General features: G+C 40.8%; 1 protein-coding gene across 3 annotated transcripts in view; it reads right to left on the bottom strand.

Annotated features, from left to right (window-relative positions):
* The window catches only part of etfdh (electron transfer flavoprotein dehydrogenase), a 102,023-nt gene that overhangs the window by 55,372 nt on the left and 25,844 nt on the right, over positions 1-20,807 (bottom strand). For all 3 annotated transcript variants that reach the window (XM_069926238.1, XM_069926237.1, XM_069926236.1), the window contains exons 4-6: positions 19,402-19,483; positions 18,302-18,420; positions 15,382-15,459 (exon numbers count right to left, since the gene is read on the bottom strand). In XM_069926238.1, the coding sequence (XP_069782339.1) occupies positions 15,382-15,459; positions 18,302-18,420; positions 19,402-19,483 (279 nt within the window). The remainder of the gene's footprint in view (positions 1-15,381; positions 15,460-18,301; positions 18,421-19,401; positions 19,484-20,807) is intronic.

Here is a 20,807-nt window from a genome sequence, read left to right as displayed (position 1 = left end):
ATTATTAGTTATGCAGTTAAAGTGAAAAAGCAGTATAAGGCGGAACTTTTGGAATTAGAAAAAAGAAATTGCAGTATTGGAAAAAACATTTCAGCGTAATGCAACAGAAGAGAATAAGGTACAGTTAGCTAATTTGAAGCTTCGTTATAATACAAAACAAACTTATTATGAGAAAGTTTTTGAGATCAAAGCAGCATTATTACGAGTTAGGGGAGAGGGCGCATAAGGTACTGGCATGGCTGTTGAAGACTAAACTAGTTTCTAGAACAATTAATGCAATTATGGGAAATTTAGGACTTACATAAACTGCAGGAGATTAATGAGGAATTTCGGGTTTTTTTTTACAGGGATTTGTATATATCTGAAGGAACTGTAGATATGGAGCAGATTGATTCTTATCAAATTTGAATTTGTCTTTATTGGAAAATTGTTAGACAGTCCTTTTATGGAGTTTGAACTTAAAGAGGCATGACAATCTATGCCAAGTGTAGAATCACCTGGTGAGGATGGTTTTACGACAGAATTTTATAAAGAATTTCATCTCCTGTTACTTCCGGTGTATACAGATGTACTTAAGCTACAGAAACAGGTTTATTTCCTGAGTAGTTTTCAAGGGCATTGATAATGGTTATAAAGTTAGGTTAGGCAGCAAAAGTAAAAAATCAGAAAGAACAAGGAGGGTGAAAAAAGCAAATCTGAAGGCTTTATATCTTAATGCAAGAAGCATTCCGAACAAGGTAGATGAATTAGCTGTGGAAATTAAGATAAACAAATATGATTTGATTGGGATTACAGAAACATGGCTGCAGGGTGGGCAAGCCTGAGAACTTAACATCCCGGGGTATACGATATTTAGGAGGGATCGGCAAGAAAGAAAAGGGGGTGGGGTAGTATTGATGGTGAGAGAAGGGACCGACACGATTGATAGAAAGGATATCAACTCAGAAGATGCGGAATCTATATGGGTAGAACTGAGGAATAGCAAGGGGCGTAAAACGTTAGTGGGGGTGGTATATAGGCCTCCAAATAGTAGTGTAGAGGTGAGGGAAGGCATTAAAAGAGAAATTAGAAAAGCGTGCAATAAGCAGCTGTCATCATGGAGACTTTAATTTATATATAGATTGGACTAGCCAAATTAGTAAAAATACTGAGGAGGAGGAATTCCTTGAATGTTTACGGGACGGTTATCTAGACCAATATGTCGAGGAACCAACTCGGGAGCAGGCCATTTTAGATTGGGTCTTAGGCAATGATAAGGGGCTAATCAACCATCTTGTTGTACAAGGCCCTTTGGGTAGGAGCGATCACAATACGATCGAATTCTCACTCGACATGGAGAGTGATGAAATTAAAACTGAGACTAAGGTCCTGAATTTAAATAAAGGGAATTATGATGGTATGAGATGGGAGTTGAGTAAGATTGATTGGGTGGTGTTTATGGGGGAGTTGACTGTGGATAGACAATGGAAAGCATTCACAGATCTAATGGAGAAATTTGCAAAAATCGTTTGGCATAAAAATAAACCAAAAAAGGTGACTCAACCGTGGATAACAAGGGAAATTAGAGACAGCATTAGGTCCAAAGAGAGAGCATATCAATTGGCCAAAAAAAGAACCACAACCAAAGACTGGGAGCAGTTCAAGATGCACCAAAGGAGGACAAAGGGATTAATCAAGAGAGCAAAAATAAATTACGAAAGTAAGCTTGCGGCAAATATAAAAACCAACTGCAAAAGCTTTTATAAATACGTCAAGAGGAAAAGATTGGTGAAATCCAGAGTAGGTCCTTTGTAGTCGGAATCAGGGGAATATATAATGGGGAATAAGGAAATGGCAGACCAATTAAATTCTTACTTTAGTTCTGTTTTTACAAGAGAGGATACAAATAACCTCCCAAGGATGTTGGGAAACAGAGACTAATGCAAACATAGAAACATAGAAGATAGGAGCAGGAGTAGGTCATTCGACCCTTCGAGCCTGCTCCGCCAATCAACGAGATCATGGCTGTGATCAAGGGAGGAACTGAAAGAAATCAGTATCTCTAAGGACATGGTCTTGGGGAAATTGATGGGATTGAAGGCAGATAAATCCCAAGGGCCTGATAATCTACATCCTAGGGTACTTAAGGAAGTGGCCATTCAGATAGCAGATGCTTTAAGAATTATTTTCCAGAACTCGATAGACTCAGGATTAGTACCCATGGATTAGAGGGTAGCTAATGTTACCCCACTATTTAAAAAGGGGGGTAGAGAAAAAGCAGGGAATTATCAGTAGTGGGCAAAATGATGGAATCCATTATTAAGGATGTAATAGCGGAGCATATGACTAGCAGAGAAGGGATCGGACAGAGTCAACATGGATTTACAAAAGGTAAATCGTGCTTGACAAATCTATTGGAATTCTTTGAGATGGTGACAGGTAAAATAGATGGGGGAGAGCCAGTGGATGTGGTGTACCTGGACTTCCAAAAGGCCTTCGATAAGGTCCTGCATAAACGATTGGCTTCCAAAATCAAGGCTCATGGGATTGGGGGCAAAGTATTGATATGGATTGAGAACTGGCTGGCAGGTAGAAGACAGAGTTGGGATAAATGGCTCATTTTCTGAGTGGCAGGTGGTGACCAGTGGGGTGCCACAGGGATCTGTACTGGGACCCCAGCTGTTCACAATTTACCCCTGGATGAGGGGATTGGATGTAATATCTCCAAATTTGCAGATGACACTAAGCTAGGAGGGGTTGTGTGCATGGAAGAGGGGGTCAGGAAGCTCCAATGTGATTTGGATAAATTGAGGGACTGGGCAGATACATGCCAAATGCACTACAATGTGGATAAATGTGAGGTTATCCACTTTGGTAATACAAACTGGAGGGCAGATTATTATTTGAATGGCAATAGATTAAGAGATGGGGAAGTGCAGAGAGACCTAGGGGTACTTGTACACCAGTCTCTGAAGGCGAGCATGCAGGTACCACAGGCGGTTAAAAAGGCAAATGGTATGTTGGCCTTCATATCAAGAGGGTTTGAGTATAGGAACAAGGATACCTTATTGCAGCTGTACAGGGCCTTGGTGAGACCCCACCTGGAGTATTGTGTGCAGTTTTGGTCACCTTATCTAAGGAAGGATGTTCTTGCAATGGAGGGAGTGCAGAGGCGATTCACCAGGCTGATACCTGGAATGGCAGGAATGACTTATGAGGAAAGATTGCGCAAATTGGGATTGTATTCGCTGGAGTTTAAAAGATTGAGAGGGGATCTCATAGGGACATATAAAATTCTGGCAGGACTGAACAGAATGGATGCAGATGGGATGTTTCCAATGATGGGAAAATCCAGAACCCGGGGCCATGGTTTGAGGATAATAGGCAAACCATTTAGGACCGAGATGAGGAGGAATTTCTTTACCCAGAGGGTGGTGAATCTGTGGAATTCATTGCCACAGAGGGCAGTAGAGGCAGGTTCATTAAATATATTTAAGAGGGAATTAGATATATTTCTAAGGGTATTAAAGGTTATGGAGAGAAGGCAGGGATGGGGTACAGAACTTTAAGATCAGCCATGATCTCGTTGAATGGCGGAGCAGGCTCGAAGGGTCGAATGACCTACTCCTGCTCCTATCTTCTATGTTTCTATGTTTAGGATAGAGATCCATTAAAGGTAGCACCATATAGACCTATATCTTTATTAAATGTAGATTATAAATTGTAGCAAAAGTTTTAGCAAATAGGTTGGCTAATTTTTTTTTAATTTTTTTTTTATATATAATTGAAATTAGTTCATATAGATCAGGCAGGATTTAAGAACAGGTTTTCAGCTGACAATATTACCAAATTGATCACAATAATCAATGCATCAAGACAGCAACTCAACCAACCATTGCTACTGGTGCTAGACGCAGAAAAGGCCTTCGACCGTGTGGAGTGGGAATTTTTATTTAAAGTGTTGGAAAGATTTCAATTTGGGCCACTCTCTATTGGTTGGGTTAAGGCACTTCTGCTCGGGTGGTGATGAATGGACAGGTTTCGCGGGTCTTTAATTTGTTTAGATCAACTAGACAGGGCTGCCCATTGTCACCAGCCTTATTTGCATTCGTTATAGAACCTTTGGCACAAGCTATTAGACAGAATGAGAATATTAAGGGAATTACTATTTATAAGAGGGAATATAAAAATAATTTATTTGCAGATGATGTGTTCATATATTTGTCTCAACCTAAGAAGTCCTTAGAACTGTTACAAGACTTACTGAAGTGTTATGGATCAATGACAGGTTATGGTAAATTGGGACAAAAGTGAGATATTACCAATATCACATTAGATTATTTGGATTGTATGCAAATACCAAATTTAAATGGTCTGATAAAATTAAGTATTTGGGTGTAATTGTCGATAAGGAGTATCAAAATTTATATGGTCTGAATTACTTACCATTGTTAAATAAGATTAAGTCTGATTTGGATAGATGGAAAGATTTGCCATTAGCATTGATTGGATGGGTAAATTGCATTAAAATGAATATATATCCAAGTATTCAATATTTGTTTCAATCTATTCCCAGTCCTATACTGGGAAAGTTTTTTTAAGGAATCGAATAAAACAGTACATTTGTTTTTGTGGAAAAGTAAGTTAGCTAGAGTATCTTTGTGAAAATTGACATCCTTACTTGAAGGATTGGGATTCAAAGGGGATGGTATTAGTGAAAGACTGTTTCAAAGCAGGTTTATTTCTTTCATTTGACAGACTTAGAGAGAAGTTTGGTATATTACGGAATACATTATTTGCTTATTATCAAGTATGTGATTTATTAATGAAGTGTTATGGGCAAGAGTTAATATTACCTAGTTTGTGGAAATTTGAGAAATTAATTACGGATAAAGGGAAGAAAGGGTTTGTTTCAGAAATGTATATGTTGATACAAGCAAATATGAAAAAGGTAGATGTTTTTAGGGTAAGGGATAAATGGGAGCAAAAGTTATCTATTCCTGAACAACAATGCTCAGATTTGTGTTTGGAGGGTGTTACAAAATTAATTAATGTATGTTATAGTTTAGTTAATTATAATTTTTTTTTTACATCAGCTACATTTAACCCCTGAAAAGTTAAAGAGATATGGTTTTAGTGGGTCTGATTTGTGTTTCTGATGTGGCGATCAGAGTGGTATGCTTATGCATTTGGTCTGGGAATGTATCAAGGTGAAGCCTTTTTGGGAGAAAGTTATTAAATTTTTGCAAGATTTATTCCAAACAGAATTATATGTGGATCCATAGATGTGTCTATTGGGCTATATGAACCCAGTTACAGTGCGTATGGAAATCCCCAAATTGCATTTATTAAATTGGGCTTGGCCATGGGCAGAAAATGTATAGCAGTAACTTGGAAAAATGATGTTAAGTATACAAAGATGGCATAAGAAATTCAATCTTGTTTGAACAGAGAAGATAATGTATAATTTACAAAATAATTACTCTTTTTTTGTTAAAATGTGGTCTTCATATTTGGAATGAAAGCATTTAAATGTAAAGTAGATACTTTATTTATATTTAAAGAAGTAGATTGACAGGTAGATTGACACTTTAACCTACCTTGATTTTGTATAATTTTTATATATACAAGCTCCAAGGGGGGTAGGTATAAGGGGTGGGATAGTTGGGAGGGGGGTGGGGGAGGGTTATAGGGGGTAGATATAGCTTTGCTTTGTGTTTTATGTTTGTATTCCTTTTTATAAACTTTAAATAAAATTTTCAAAAATAAATGAACTGTCCTACCTATAACAGTGGGAAGAGTCAATTGTATCAAAATGAATACATTTCCAAGAGTTCAATATCTCTTTCAAACACTGTCGATACCATTATCTCAGAGGTTCTTAAAAATGTCAGAAAATTTCTTTGGAAGGGTAAGATGTCAAGGATCTCCATAGAAAAATTAACATGCAAATATGAACTGGGAGGTTTACAACTCCCTAATTTAAAAAAAAATTACTATTGAGTAGCTCAGATGAGATTTCTTATTTTCTTTTTTTGAGGAAGGAGATAAACCTGCATGGGTGCAAAAGGAATTGGATAAAATAGAGGAGAGAGAACAGCAGAAGATATAAATGGGATGTGAAATGAGTAACTGGTGAGAAAGAAACCCCTTTGCTAAATCATTTAATCAATACTTGATAAAAAAAATAAAGTGACATTGGAACAAGGGGGTGGGGCTTTTCTCCTTTGACTCATAACAGACTTGTATCTTGTCCAATGGGTGACCAAATCTTGGAAATTTGGTCTCAAAGAGATGACATACTTCGAAGATTGTTATGAGCTGATAAACTGATGTAATTTTAACAATTAAAAAATAAGTATGGAATTCTTAATCTTTGGCTATTTTCAAATAAGAGTGTATCTAAGGGACAAACTGGGCCCAACAATGTTTTTACCCAAACTATAGTGATGAGGAGACTCTGACTTGAAAGAGAAATACAAAGAAATTTACTTTAGCAATGTATCTCTTACTTCAAATGGGGGGTTCCTAAGTCCAGACAGAGATGGGAATCAGATTTAAATGTAAGAATTGGCAAGCAAAATTGGTCTGAATTACATCAGGATAGTATGGCTAATACGATAAATGTAAGATATGGATTAGTACAATATAATTTTTTGTATCAATCATATCTCCCGTCATAGAAAATAAATTAAAATCAGACCGAAGTTTTAGATGTGGTGACGAGGTAAGAATCTTTCTACATTCAACTTGGTTATGTCCCAAAGTGAGACCTTTTTGGGTAGATCTAGGAAATTTCTTAGAGCAGATTACAGGAATTCAATTTCTACAAAACCCAGATTTTTTTTTACTGGGTAATAATACAGGGATAAGACCTAAACTGAAACTATCCAAACATCAAACAGAATTTGTTAAAATTGCATTTGCAGTGGCCAGAAAATGTATAGCAGTTATTTGGAAGTCTGATTCACAACCAGGCATGGCACGTTGGAACGTGGAAATGTATAGCTGTATTTCTCTGGAGAAGATTACCTACAGCTTAAAAAATAATTACAACATATTTTTACAAGTTTGGCACCCTTATTTACAATTTTCAGGTGTAAATCTTTAATTCTGTCCTTCTTAGCCCTCTAGACCTGCGTTGATCTACTCCAAAGAAAATTTAAATAGAATATGAACTTATGATTCGTGCAGTGTGCTGCACTTTTGAGCAGTCCATTCTGCTTTTACTTTCTTTTCTATTTCTTTTTCTTACTTTTCTTTTTCTGTATCTACATATTTTTCTTTGGGGTCTTTCTTGGCTGGTGGGGGGGGGGGGAAATTCGGCTATAAAACCATCATGGAATAAATACTGGATTTACTTTTGTACTTGTATTCTTTTCCTTCGTACTTGACTGCATGTATAGTTAAAATTTTTTAATATATTAAAAAAGGACCTTTATAATAATGTATCAAAGGACAAAATAATTTTCCAAAACTATTCAGATTTTTCTGAAAATTACCATACTTTCTATTTTATCCATCTGCTTTATTTTCTTTTTAAAATATCTTTGAGTTTAATAAAAAAACAACTCATATAGATCAAATATATTTACTAAAGTATGAAAAAAAATTGCTTTCTGATCAATATCAATTCTCAATTGTGCCTCGTTCCATTTTCTTGGAAGGGCTTATTGAAACTTGGAAACATTTTCAGTTCCTGTGAAAGCTAGCGCAATTATATAAAAATGAAAATAAATACCTGGGAAAATGTATAGTTTACTTTCATTGCTAAAATGGTTATTCTCCTGGGGTTTAAAACTTCAGTGGTGAACATTTTGATTCATATATTTAACATATAAAATGCTTCTGTATAAATTTGTTAATAGTTGTACTGGACAGCAAGACAGCATTTAATAAGATTGGGCACACTGAAGTCCATTTTAACCTGCAATCAATAAGAGATCGACAGAGAAAAAAAAAACTTTTGCCTAGCTAACAAAAGATAATAGTTGTTGGAAATTCTCTGCTGCCCGATTATTTTGAACAGCTTCAATGACTTCCTCTCCATGGTGGGTTGTTCGCTGATAATTGCAGTGTTCTGTTCACAACTGCTGCAATAATGCAATATACAAGTGCTGGAAAAAAAATCCACAGTTTTCTCAAGTTCGTCCAGCACATTGGTGTACTGCGCTCGATCCTAGCATCTGTAGTCTTGCTTGAATAATGCTAGCCTACACACTACCTGGAAAAGAGTCAGATTTCACCTATCTTTAGAATTACTCCTTCCAAATGAATAAATTCTATCAGATAAGCACGTTTTGCTGAAGTGTCACCGATACTAAGGAGCTGATTGTACACGTTAGGAAGGTGCAAGATCCATAGGGGGAGAAAAAACAGACATGGAGACGGTGAGTAAATTTAAATTTCTGGGAGTCACCATCTCACATGATCTTTCCTGGACCCAACACATGTTCAGACCTCTACTTCAGAGTTTGCAGATGTTTGGTGGAAGGTATGCTGACAACTTGCATTGTGGCCTGGTATGGAAGCACTAATATCTCCAAGTGGAAAGCCCTGCAAAAGGTAGTGGATAGAGCCCAGTACATCGCAGGCAATCATTGAGGATCCACACCACCCAAGACATGCTCCGTTCTCGCTGTTACCATCAGGAGAAAGGCATACCACAAGACTCATTACAACAGATTCAGGAACAGTTACTACCCCATATCAAACTCCAAAACACTAATTCAGGGACTAATTTAAGGTCTCTTACTTTGCTCATTATTTATTGCTGAATATTTATTTTTCTGTATTTCCACAGTTTATATTCATTTTTAGTATTTCCACACATCTTCTCTAGTATAGTTAGTTACCAATAAGCAAAAATTCTGCCAAAGTGGTGAGAAAAGAATCTCAGGGTTGTATGTGACATCATGTATGCACTGATAATATATTTGAATTTTGAACATGCATGATCCCAATCAACTTATTCTAGCTTTCTACTTGCATTTGTAGGCATTTGTAAATATTTTTAATAATTTGAGTGGAAGCTTATTTGGAGACGTCAAGGAAGTACCAAAAAGCAAGGGAGTGTAGCAGTGCGCTAGTCAAAAGAAGACACACATACGAAGTGTTGACAGGATAAGCTCTGAGTTTTATTAGGGCTCAGGCCCGACTTTTATACTTGTACTGTTCCTGCTGTGGTTGACATCACAACATGCATAACAAAAGCTGGTTTTCCGTGCGTGGGTACTTTCCTGCATAACAATGCCCTTCTTCCCCGCGTGCTGTCCCTGTCTGCTGGCTGTGCAGCAAGGCCAGCACCATTTTGGGTCACTAGCCTTTAAGCTGCCCTTGCCGTTCACCCACTGATTCACTTGTTGGGGCCAGTGCCACTGCGTGGGCTGCTGGCTTTTGGTTGCGCTTGCCGCCTGGAGCACTGGCTCGATTGCCCTGCTGTAGGCAGCCACATGATCCCACCCCCCCAGAACTGGCGGTATTGTCCTTGTTATTGTCCTTGGGGCCTACAGGCAAAGTCTCTGCAGACTTTGGTGGCCTGCCTCTTCGACGTGGTGCTGGTGTCTTGACCTGGTGCGCCAGGTCCAGGTATACAGTCTTCAGCCTATGGTGAAGACCTCCATCTTGGCTCCGACCTTCAGCTTGAAAGTGGCCCCATTGTTGCGGAAGGCCCAGAATGGACCACCACGTGGCCTCTGAAGCAGTGGACGATGTGGACCCCTGTGAATGAAAACATACTCACAGTCCTGCAGGACTTTGGGTATGTTAGCCCTTGCGTGTCCATGCCTGGAAGGCGGAATCGAGGCCAGGTTGCTGACTCTTTCCCTTAGCCTGCTGAGGAACGGTGCAAAGTCATCCTGGTGTCTGCCTGGGGATGGTACTCATTCTTCCGGGACCAGCAGTGGAGCTCTATAGATGAGTTCAGCTGAAGAGGTGTTGAGGTCCTCCATGGATGCCCAACAGTGTCCATGGTAGCTTGTCTACCCAGTTGGGTCCTTGGAGTCTGGTCACGAGCATGGTTTTGAGGTGCCCGTGGAAGCGCTCCACCAACCCATTGGACTGTGGGTGGTAAGCTGCTGCGTGATGCAGCTGGGCACCCCACAGGCTGGTGAGGTCAGACCACAGACTGGAGGTGAACTGGGCCCCTCTGTCGGATGTGATTTGGGATGGTAACCTGAACCGTGGACAAGGTGAAGGCCCTGGCGCACAAGGTTGTGGACGTGTCTGCCAGCAGGACTGCTTCTGGCCACCTGGAAACCTTGGAATACCGGCAAGAGTCCTTCTATGTCCACGCGGATGTGGTCGAACCTTCATTCTGCGGGCTCAAAGTGCTGACCTGGAGTCTTTGTGTGCTGCTGTACCTTGGTTGTTTGACACTGAGTGCACGCCTTCACCCACCCGCTGACCTATTTCCCCAATCCATGCTCCACGTATTTGCTGGCCACCAGCTGGACCGTGTTCCTGATGGATGGGTGAACCAGTCAGTGGATAGAGTAGAAAATCTTCGTCTCCAAGTTGCCAGGACGATGGGTCTGACCTGACTGGTGGCCGTAATTGCACAGGAGGGTGGTGTTATCTGTGCCGACTGGGATGTCCTGGAGCTGCAGTCCCGACACGGCAGTCCTGTCTTGGGACATCTCCTCATCTTTCTGCTGCACCTCTGTGAGGGCCACAAAGTCCACTCCCCTTGATAGTACGTGGATACTTTGTCTGCACAGTGCATCGCCCACCACGTTGTCCTTGCCAGAGACATGCCTCACATCTATGGTGTACTCCAAGATGTAAGACAGATGTCATTGCTGGCGGGCCATCCAGGGATCCGAGATCTTAGCCAAGGTGAAAGTCAGGGGCTTGTGATCTGTGAAAGCCATGAAGGACCTGCCCTCTTGGAAGTACCTGAAGTGGTGGATGGCTAAATGTAGCACCAGTAGCTTGCTGTCGAAAGCATTGTACTTCAGTTCTGGAGGCTGCAGACATTTGCTGAGGAAAGCCAGCGGCTACCAACTTCCTTCAATCTACTACTCCAAAACTCCGCTGATCACCATTCTTGAGGCATCCACCATTAGGATCGTTGGAGCATTTGACCTGGGATGTGCCAGGAGAGCGGTGTCCACCAGGGCTTCCTTGGCCTTCACAAAGGCTTCCACTGACTCCTGTCCAAGGTCATGTCCTTCGCCTTGCCTGCATCCAGGCGAACAAGGGCCACATGATCCTGGCAGCTGAGGGGATGAACCTATGATAGAAATTGATCATCTCCATGAACTCATGTAGTCCCTTGGTCATGTTGGGTCTGGGGAACTTCCAGATGGCTTCCACTTTACTGGGTAGCAGTGTGGCTCCTTCCCTGGTTATCCTGTGGCCCAGGAAGTTGATGGCCTCCAATCCGAACTGGCATTTGACTGGGTTGATCATCAGGTTGAACTTGCTCAGTCGGGTGTAGAGGTTGCAGAGGTGCGCCATATGCTCCTGTTGTTTCCTGCTTGCCACCAGGATGTTGTCCAGTTACATGAAGGTACCATCCAGGTCTCGACCCACTATGTCCATGGGTTTCGACCCACTGTGTCCATGAGTCACTGGAAGGCTTTGCAGCATTCTTTAACCTTAACGGCATTCAGAGGCATTCGAAGAGGCTGAACATGGTGATGATGGTGGTCTTGGGGATATCATCGGGGTGTACCGGGATCTGATGGTATCCCTGCAAAAAGTCCACCTTGAAGAAGATCCTTGCCCTGTGCAGGTTGGCTGCAAAGTCCTGGATGTGCGGCAAGGGGTACCAATCCAGTATTGCAGCCTCATTGAGCAGTCGGTAGTCACTGCATGGACTCCAGCCCCCCCAGTTGCTTTGGATATCATGTGCAGGGGAGAAGCCCATGGGTTGTCTGACCGCCATACAATGCTGAGCTCCTCCAGCTTCCTGAATTCCTCTTTCGCCAGCTGGAGCTTCTCCAGAGGAAGGAGTCTTGCCCTTGCGCGGAGTGGTACACACTGTCCAATCTCTGTATGGAGTCCAGGTGGAGTGATGGGAACCTGGCGTCTTTGAGGGGGAAGATTTGAAAAGTCTTGGTGTGGACCAATCTTCTTCCCTTGTGGTCCACTAGCATGCTGTGGGTGAGCAGGAAATCTGCTCAGAGGAGCGTTTGTTACACTGTGGCCAGCGTGAACACCCACAAGAAGAGACTGCTTCCCAACTGCAGTTGGACATTTTGGGTACCAAAGGTCCAAATCATGCTGTTTGTTGGCAGCCTTCAGCATGGGCCCAACTGCCTGTTCCTGGTGTCCATTAGGAAATGTCATCCGGACTAGCAGTCTTAAATGTAAAGGAGGCTGTCTTGGTGGCCAACCATCATAGTCATTAGTGATGGCTGGTCCCAGCATTTCCTTGAAACATGCATGGCGGACTGCACCGGCAGGCTCTGGTGCCCCATCTCTGGTGGTAGAAACACCACTAGTCGTCTGGATCACTTCCTCTGGGGTGCTGCTGTTCACTTGGCAGCTCTGCACGGGTCTGGCTGTGGAGTTTAGTGATGAGCCCCACAGGCGCCGAGCTCTCTCTTTTCCGTTTCCACAGAATGTCTCCTCATGCTGTGACTTTCCGGATTTTGAAGGGGGGGGGGTGGGGGTGGTCGCTGAAATCCGTGTCAGCTAGAGCAATTGGACGTCCTCCAGCAGTTGCTCTAGGAATGCCTGCTCAAACATGATGCAGGGCTTGTACTTTCCCAGGAAGGCCAGCATCTCATTTATGAGGGCTGTTGGGGGCCTGTCCCCTAGCCTGTCCAGGTGGAGCAGACGTGCCCCTCCCTCATGCCACGAGAGCTCAAAGGTCTCAATCAGCAAGTCCTTGAAGGCCTTCTGATGGGGGCTCCTGATGAAGTTGGCCACCCGGCCTGCTGTGTCCTGGTCCAGGGAGCTCACCACGTGGTAGTACTGGGTGGACTCTGCTGTGATCTGCCACATCTTGATCAGTGCCTCAGCTTGGTCAAACCACATGCATGGTTGATTTGTCCAGAAGGTCAGTAGCTTGAGAGCGACTGTATTGATTGCTGCCTGTCCGCTCACTACTGGGTTTAAATGCAGTCTAAACTGTTGGGGGTCACCAATTGTAGCTGCGTGCTACTCGAAAGAAGACACACGTATAGTGTAGTCAGGCTAAGCTCTAAGTTTTATTAGGACTCAGGCCCAACTTTCATACTTGCACTGTTCCCATTGTGGCCCCACTTGGCTGACATCACAACATACATAACAAAAGTGGGTTTCCCATGTGCGGGTACTTTCCTGCATAACAATGCCCTTCTTCTCTGTACACTGTCCCTGCCTGTTGGCTGCGCAGCAAGGGCAGCGCCATTTGCTGGTCTTTAAGCTGCCCTTGCTGTTCACCCACCGGTTCGCTTGTTGGGGCCAATGTCGCTGCGTGGGGCTGCTGGCCTTTGGTTGCGCTCGCTGCCCAGAGCACTGGCTTGATCACCATGAAGGCAGGCTGACACAGGAGAATGAATACTATGCATGAAACCCTAAATCAGGCAAGTTGAATGGATTAATTCAGCAACAATACCCAAAAAGCTCAACAATCCATGTCAAGATAATCTGTTAACTGGGATCCCTACTAATTTCTAGCATCCATCCTCTATCGATAGGGACTTCCGCTTGCAGTGTACAAATGTCAAGACGGAATTTATTATGTAAATTCCATCCCATAATTTTTCCACCAGGATCACTATACATTTTTACTGAGCGGCTGCAGTCTAAATTGACCACAGCCACTCCGCAAAAATGGGCTCTTAGCTCCTACCATCTTGCTCCTAGCTTCACCTCCCCCCCACCATCTAATTCCAAGCGCAGCAGCAAGGGAGCAGTGCTGCCGAGCCCAGAGTTCACCCGAGTGCCACACCAGCTCGCGGTGAGAAGCAGGCGGTGCCAGCTCAATGTGAGAGCAATGGCTGTCTTCCTTACTGCTCTGCCAGAGCCAGGGATACACATATCTTCTACCATGTATTCTAATTACCACATGAACAGCACAATGTTTACTTCAGCAGCACTTCTCAAACCCACCGCCCACAATGGGAACACCATAATCTTCAAGTTAATACAACCACCCAGCACTGGATGCCAAGTTAAATTTTAATGGGATAAAATTTTGGAATTACTTAATTAATACCACTATTAGGACAACAGTAGTGCAAGCTTTTCACTACTAAGTTCTGAGGACAATTCATGAAAGGCATTAAAAAAAATGGTATTCTGACAGTTGTTATGGGCTCAGAGGGCCCTAAAACCCAGCAGCAATAGAAATTCAATAAGACAAATGATTACTTAAGCAAAAGTTACTTTTAAATTTGTTTAAACATAGGATCAAATTTAACTTATTACTATTAACTTAATCTAAGAACCCCCTTGTAATTTTCAGCACATATGTAATGTATCTAAGTTCAGAAAAGTTCTTTGATTCACAGTCCAATTTCATTTCTCATTCCTCAAGTTTATCAGTATCAGGCAATTCTTATACTGTGCAAAGAATTTAACATTTATGAATCTTCACCAGGCTTTGGTGCTTGAAAGGTAAATGGTTACTGATCAGAAAGGTTCTTGTCGGTCTTCATGGAGAGATTTGTTACTTGTTGGACACAAACTGATTCCTTTCAATCAGCCACTTCAGTGTCTTGCCAAAGAAATTTGCTCCATCAGGGTTTTCTAGATGATAACCTCTTTCCTCCAGGTCACCACAGAGTTCCTTTATTTCCTCCCTTATTTCAAGTGAAACAGTAGACAGCTAGCCATCTCCTCTTGTATAGACCACAAGAGATTTGAACAGACCGAACCAAGAACTCACAACTCGTTTTCAAAATGGGTTTTTCCTACAAGCTTGCCAACTTGTCAGTTCCAGTACCAGGCGCTGCTGCACTGTAGAAATGAATTCTCCGTCTCTCTCGCAGAGAAAACCACATGACCCTCTTAGAACAGCAAACTGCATTCAGATAGACTAAGGCACCAGACCCAGTTCATCTGTTGCTTTCCAAAACAATAATCCACTACTCCACAGCATGTCCAATTAACATCTACTTGTGAAGTCTCTATAGGCATTCTTCAAAGTTTTTGCAAAGGCACTCGGAGCCTGGACTGTCTGGCTTGAGCAGAGCTCCAGCATTTTAAATAGGATCTGTTTTGAAGTGTTTGTATCTGTGTGTGATATAACTAAAAACCCCACAATCTATCTCCTTTAAAACATATCAATATACAATATAAAATATAACAATCTGTCACACAGTATATCCTGCTAAACATTTGCTAAACCTTACAAAATAAAATATTTGGAACAAAAAGGAGAAATTGCACCTTGTAAAAAAATATATTCAAGTTAGAAGATGTTCTATTTTTGAACAATAGCAGACATTAATTTGGTAACCCTACCTTTGGTGAGCCATCTTTATGAATACCCACATCATTAGTGGAAATTCCTTTAACACTTCCATCTTCATGGAATAATATCTAGATTTTTGGAAAAAAAAATTACTAATACAATCATTTTAATCAGTAGAGCATAGAACATGATCAAAAATGATGTTTTTGGTAACATAAAATATAAATAAAAGCAGTACGGTACTCAGACTTCATTCAGTATGAGCTCTGTGAAATTCAAATGTACACCCAAACTTACAATTCTTTAGATTGTCTTAATGTCCACAAATTTATCAATTGCAATTGAAATACACCGTTGACATTTACAGATAGGTTGGGTAACGAACTTCAAAGATTTGTACCTCATCCCTCCCAAGTGAAAACAATCTTAATCTCAGACTCAAGTGGTCAACGTCATAAATTGAAATTTTATCCATGTTGGTGGTAGACTTCCCTTTGAAGGTTTGTAGACTCCAAACATCCATCTTAAGCCCTTTAGAAATATTATGTTTCAATAAGACCACTCATCATAGTTTGAGTCCTTCTGGCAAGCAAATTGTAGTCCCTGCATGGATCAGTAAATTGTAACAATTCATTTTAAGGATATCCTGCAGCAATAAGAGTTTGTATTTCTTTTCTTATTATCAGCATCCTCTAATAAAAGATACTCTAAATACATCATACATTAATGTGATCATCTTTCCGTCACCAATACAATATGCATGATGTAATACAGTAAAAACCTCATCAGAACGCGGGGCAGCCGGCGTGGGACGTTAGGGCAGGGATGTACCGCACCGGGGTGGCTGTCAGGTGCTGGGAATTTGGTCGCTGGTTGACTTTCATCTGCCCCCCACCACCCTTAGCGGTTTGGGGTCCATAGACACCCACGCTACAAGGAATTCTGCGGATTAATGAATTGTGTTCTAACGAGATTTCTCTGTACAATTACAAGATGTGGTAACAGATGTAGGCCGTTCAAGCCACTCAGCATTTATTGTGTGAAATGGCCAACTCCCATAAGAATTTTGTATGTTTCATTCTCCTACATTCCAATGAGTAGGAACCTAACCAGTTAAATTTTCCTCTAAGGAAAACTATCCATACCTAGGATATTACCATAAGCCTTTTCAGAACAGTCTGCTATCCAACAATATTTTTCTTAAATAAGGGACCAAAGTTGTTCACAGCATTCTCGATGTGATCCCACCAAATGGAGTAAGACCTCCCTAATTTTATATTCAAACTTCTTGAAGTAAGGGCCAACATTCCACTAACTTTCCCCAATACCTGCTGCAATTGTCTCCCATGGTCTGTGCACAAGGATCTCTAAATCAGTTTGCTACAGGTTACTTTTTCAGTTTTTGTCTATTTAAATAAAGTCTTTCCTTTTAAAAAAATGAACAAATTCACATTTTCCAACCAATTCCTGTGTTGTCTGCAAATCTGGCTACCAAACATTTGCTTCTTTCCTCTAGATCAGGGGTGTCAAACTCAAATTCACAGAGGGCCAAAATTAAAAACTTGGACTGTCGTGGGCCAAACTAAATATTTATTGAAAATTTTCAACAACATCTGCATGTTTTCTCTTCTTTCAACATATGTAATGTTAAACTTTTTCTTATTAAAATAAATGTTTAATAATAGTTTTGGTTAAACTCTTTCCAGAAGAAGCATTAACAAATGAGAAATAAAATATTCAATAAATAATATTTCTCTATAGCCTTTAAGCTCCTTTTAAATGTTTTTTTTCCCAAGCCAACAAGTCAAAAAAATAACAACTTGCTTCAATGAAAATCCAATCTTTCAACTATGAACAGTCCAAAGTGAACCAAAGAAAATATTAATCCAAGCTTAGCTTGCTACACTGTGATTTACTCTGATGCACCTGGGTCTAAACCAGATACTTGGCATCTCTTCTTAGATGCAAGTTCATCAAACTCTGGGGTCAGAGTTTGCCTCCCACCTGTCTTGAAAGGTCCTGTTTTCTGTCTTTCGTTTGGCCATTTTCCGTAAGGGGTTTATTACATGTGAGTTAGGCGACAGGTCGCAGATGCTAACGAAAGTAAAGAGAGGAGGTGGGGGCGATTAGCGGGCTGACGCCAACGCATTTGCAAAGCATTCTGGGATTTGTAGTATCAGCTGTGCATGCGCTATACTGGTGCGGCGGCCAGCGGGCCAGCTCTAATACATATTTGATATGATCTTGCAGGCCAAATATAATTATATCATGGGCCAAATTTGGCCCGCAGGCCTGAGTTTGACATGTGTGCTCTAGATCATCAATAGAAAGAGTAAATAGATATGATCCCAGCACTTTTACTCAGATTTTTGTGATATCCCATTAGTTATGAAAAAGACCTCATTGCCACCTGTCAGCCAATCATCTATCCCTGCCAGTATATTAGCTCCAACACCATCTTGCAACTAAAACCCTTTTAATGCATTTTGTTTAATGCTTCTGGAAATCCAACTACACCTATTGATTTCTTTCTATCCACTCTGGTCAAAACATCCTTAACAAACTAATAAATTTGTCAGACATCATTTCTATTTCATGAAGTTATGCTACCTCCACCTGATTAGATTACAACTTTCCAGATGTGTCACTATTGCTTCCTTAATAATTGATTCTTACAAATGATAGACCAATTGGTCGAACAGCTGATGATAAAGTAACATTTAATTACTCTGAAAATATCTAATAAAACATCAATTCATTACTACCTTAGATGGGTCTTTGAATGAATGATGAAATTTCAAAATCAAATTAGGGAAATGAATTTGGGATTTTTCATCTATTTTCAGAAAGTTTTGCTTGGACAGTTTAAAAATTCAATGAAGAAAACACATCAACAAATCATTCTTGATGCAAAACTTCTTTAGGCAGACAAATCCAAGAGTAGCATGATAGTAAATAATTGTTCGTCACCTCTGAAGCAGCATACCCTGGATACAATTCCACACCAAGTTCTTCTGCTTGCTCACCTAACCACCTCACCACGTGACCCAAACGGACAATATAATTTCCATGATTTCTCATGGGAAGACCTGCATAGAAACAAATTCTGATAAAAAACATAATTTTAATTTCACATGCATGTGAGGTGGTGCAGTAAACACTATCTGAAAAATGAAATGGCAGCACTGCCACAGCTGCTGTAATGGCCACGCTGCTGCTGGTGCAAACCCACAGAGAGCGAGGAACGAAAATAACACTCCCGTGGGGTCCAACCTCTCAGTCTCATTGCCATTATCTCCATACACACTTTGAAGGGCCTGTTAAAGGAGCTGACAGTAGTTTTATTTAAAATCCCACGACTACAGGGTCTGTGCCCAAGATGGTTTGCAGACTCTAGGGAAGAGGAGGACTGGTGCAGGATACCAGAATATAGACAGAGTCCCCCACCCCCACAACCATCTGAGAAGGATAAGCAGAGGAAATGACCTACAGGACAGTCAATATGGCAGCAGACCAGCGAGGAGTTCTGCAGCTGAAGGATATTGGTGACTCAAGGCAAGGAACCCACGCAGGCTGTGGGCTGCTGGAGACTGCAATCAAGGGACTCGCACCAAACTGAAGGAAACTGGCTAAAGGACTACCAAGTATTGGAAGCAAGATGAGAGAGGGTGCTGAAGGGTTCCTAATTATATTGAACATTTGGATCTGGAGCAGTTTGCCGATGATTTGGACTGGACTCTTTGTGATAGCGGAGGCTGCGGGAGAGCAAGAGGAGAATCCACAGCCACTTGGTGACTTAGGGGATCTCTCTTTTGCTTCTCTTTCTCTGACTTTAAGAAGCGCTTGAGGCAAATTCTGCTGAAGGTGAATCTGTTCTGCCTTATAGCAGACAAAAGGCAATTTTGTGTAATGGGACACTTTTTATTACATGACAATAAATCAAATCTTGAATTGTATGTATTTGAACAAGGAATACGGTATTTGTTTCTGAAATTATTTACATTCAATTTGAAATAAAGATATTATTCTTCAGCTCTGCAAGCTGTAAATCTTATGATTATTTACTATACCTGGTAGCAATGGAACAGGAATTCGGAATTTCTCTGTTAAAATACCAAATACATCTTCCTTTACTGGAGTGTTCAGTGGAGTCTATTAGGTAATGTATAGAAAATAACATTAATGTTTCAATACAATTCTAAATACATAATCACTACATGAAAAAGATTCTTGGGTATTTCACCAGAATCCAATGTCAAGAGATGCTCTAATCATTTGTCATAGAGCATATTCAATTTAATATTGGGATTATTGTCAAGTAATGAAGATTTATATTCACCCAACTGAATTTACTGAGTTTTAAAAAATGGCATTGAAAGGTGAAAACCGAAGACAATTCCAGTATCTGGTTGGTCAACTTCCGAGAACAAATTAGCACGTTAAAAATTTGAGCAAAGCCAAACTGCTGGAGGAACTCAGCAGGTCCAAGTAGAATCTTTTTTTTTTGAGGGGGGTGGGAAGGGAAGGTGGATGAAAGGAATTGTTGAGAGTGGAGAGGGAGGATTGACATTATCAAAGGAGTGAAGAGGAGAGATGAACCAAGGGCAAGGGATGATGGGTAGGAGTCAGGTCAGCAAGGAATGGAGTTAAAGAGAAGTTGGAGGGAATCGATGAATCAGGCAGACTTCATGAAAGGAAAATGTCAGCATTTGGCGTAGTAGAATATCAAATATTCAGAACTGCATCCATTTTCTTCCAAACTGCCAAAAGAAACAACGGATCACCTCATAATATTTAATATTGAATCTCAATTGATTCATGTCACTTTTTTCAATGCTTCTATAGTGTGAATTTAATAAACTGCAGGCAGTTTATCAAAAGCAAACTAACTTGAAGGTGCTCCGAAAGGAATGGGCAAAGCTTGATAGCTATAAATAGTGCATGGAGTTAGGTTATTTCACAACATCCTGACAACAACATTATTGGTACAATGTCGAGATGTGAAGCAGCCAATCTGTACACAGAAGTGTCGCAAACAAAAATGAATCTATTAACTTTAAATTGTTGTAAATAATGATCAGAACAACAAAAATGCCTGATTTTCCTCAAAATGTGGTCTTTTACATCTTTTAAAAGGGATGTGTTAAGGTTCAATTGCTAAAGGTTCAATTATGGAGTTGCATCAAAATTAGAGTTCTATTTGGTTTGAAAATATCGAAGATATGATTGGAAAAGAATGGTTGTGGTATTGTTTACATATTTTAACCACATAGGAACTGTATGCCAACCCTTTTGTTGCAGAGAAACCTTATTTTCATAACAATTATGAATGAATTGCTGCATAGACGATGATTTAAACTGGACAAAGATTTCAGTTCCTGAACACTTCTGATGGATTTTGGGCTTCTGATCTCAAAAAATAATCTTAAAATTTTGCCATAATGTACATCCTATTTTTGTGATTTCCTGTCATATT

The sequence above is a fragment of the Narcine bancroftii genome, chromosome 3, assembly GCF_036971445.1.
Source record: "Narcine bancroftii isolate sNarBan1 chromosome 3, sNarBan1.hap1, whole genome shotgun sequence".
NCBI classification, from domain to species: Eukaryota; Metazoa; Chordata; class Chondrichthyes; order Torpediniformes; family Narcinidae; genus Narcine; species Narcine bancroftii.
This window is presented reverse-complemented; position numbering and strand designations above follow the sequence as displayed.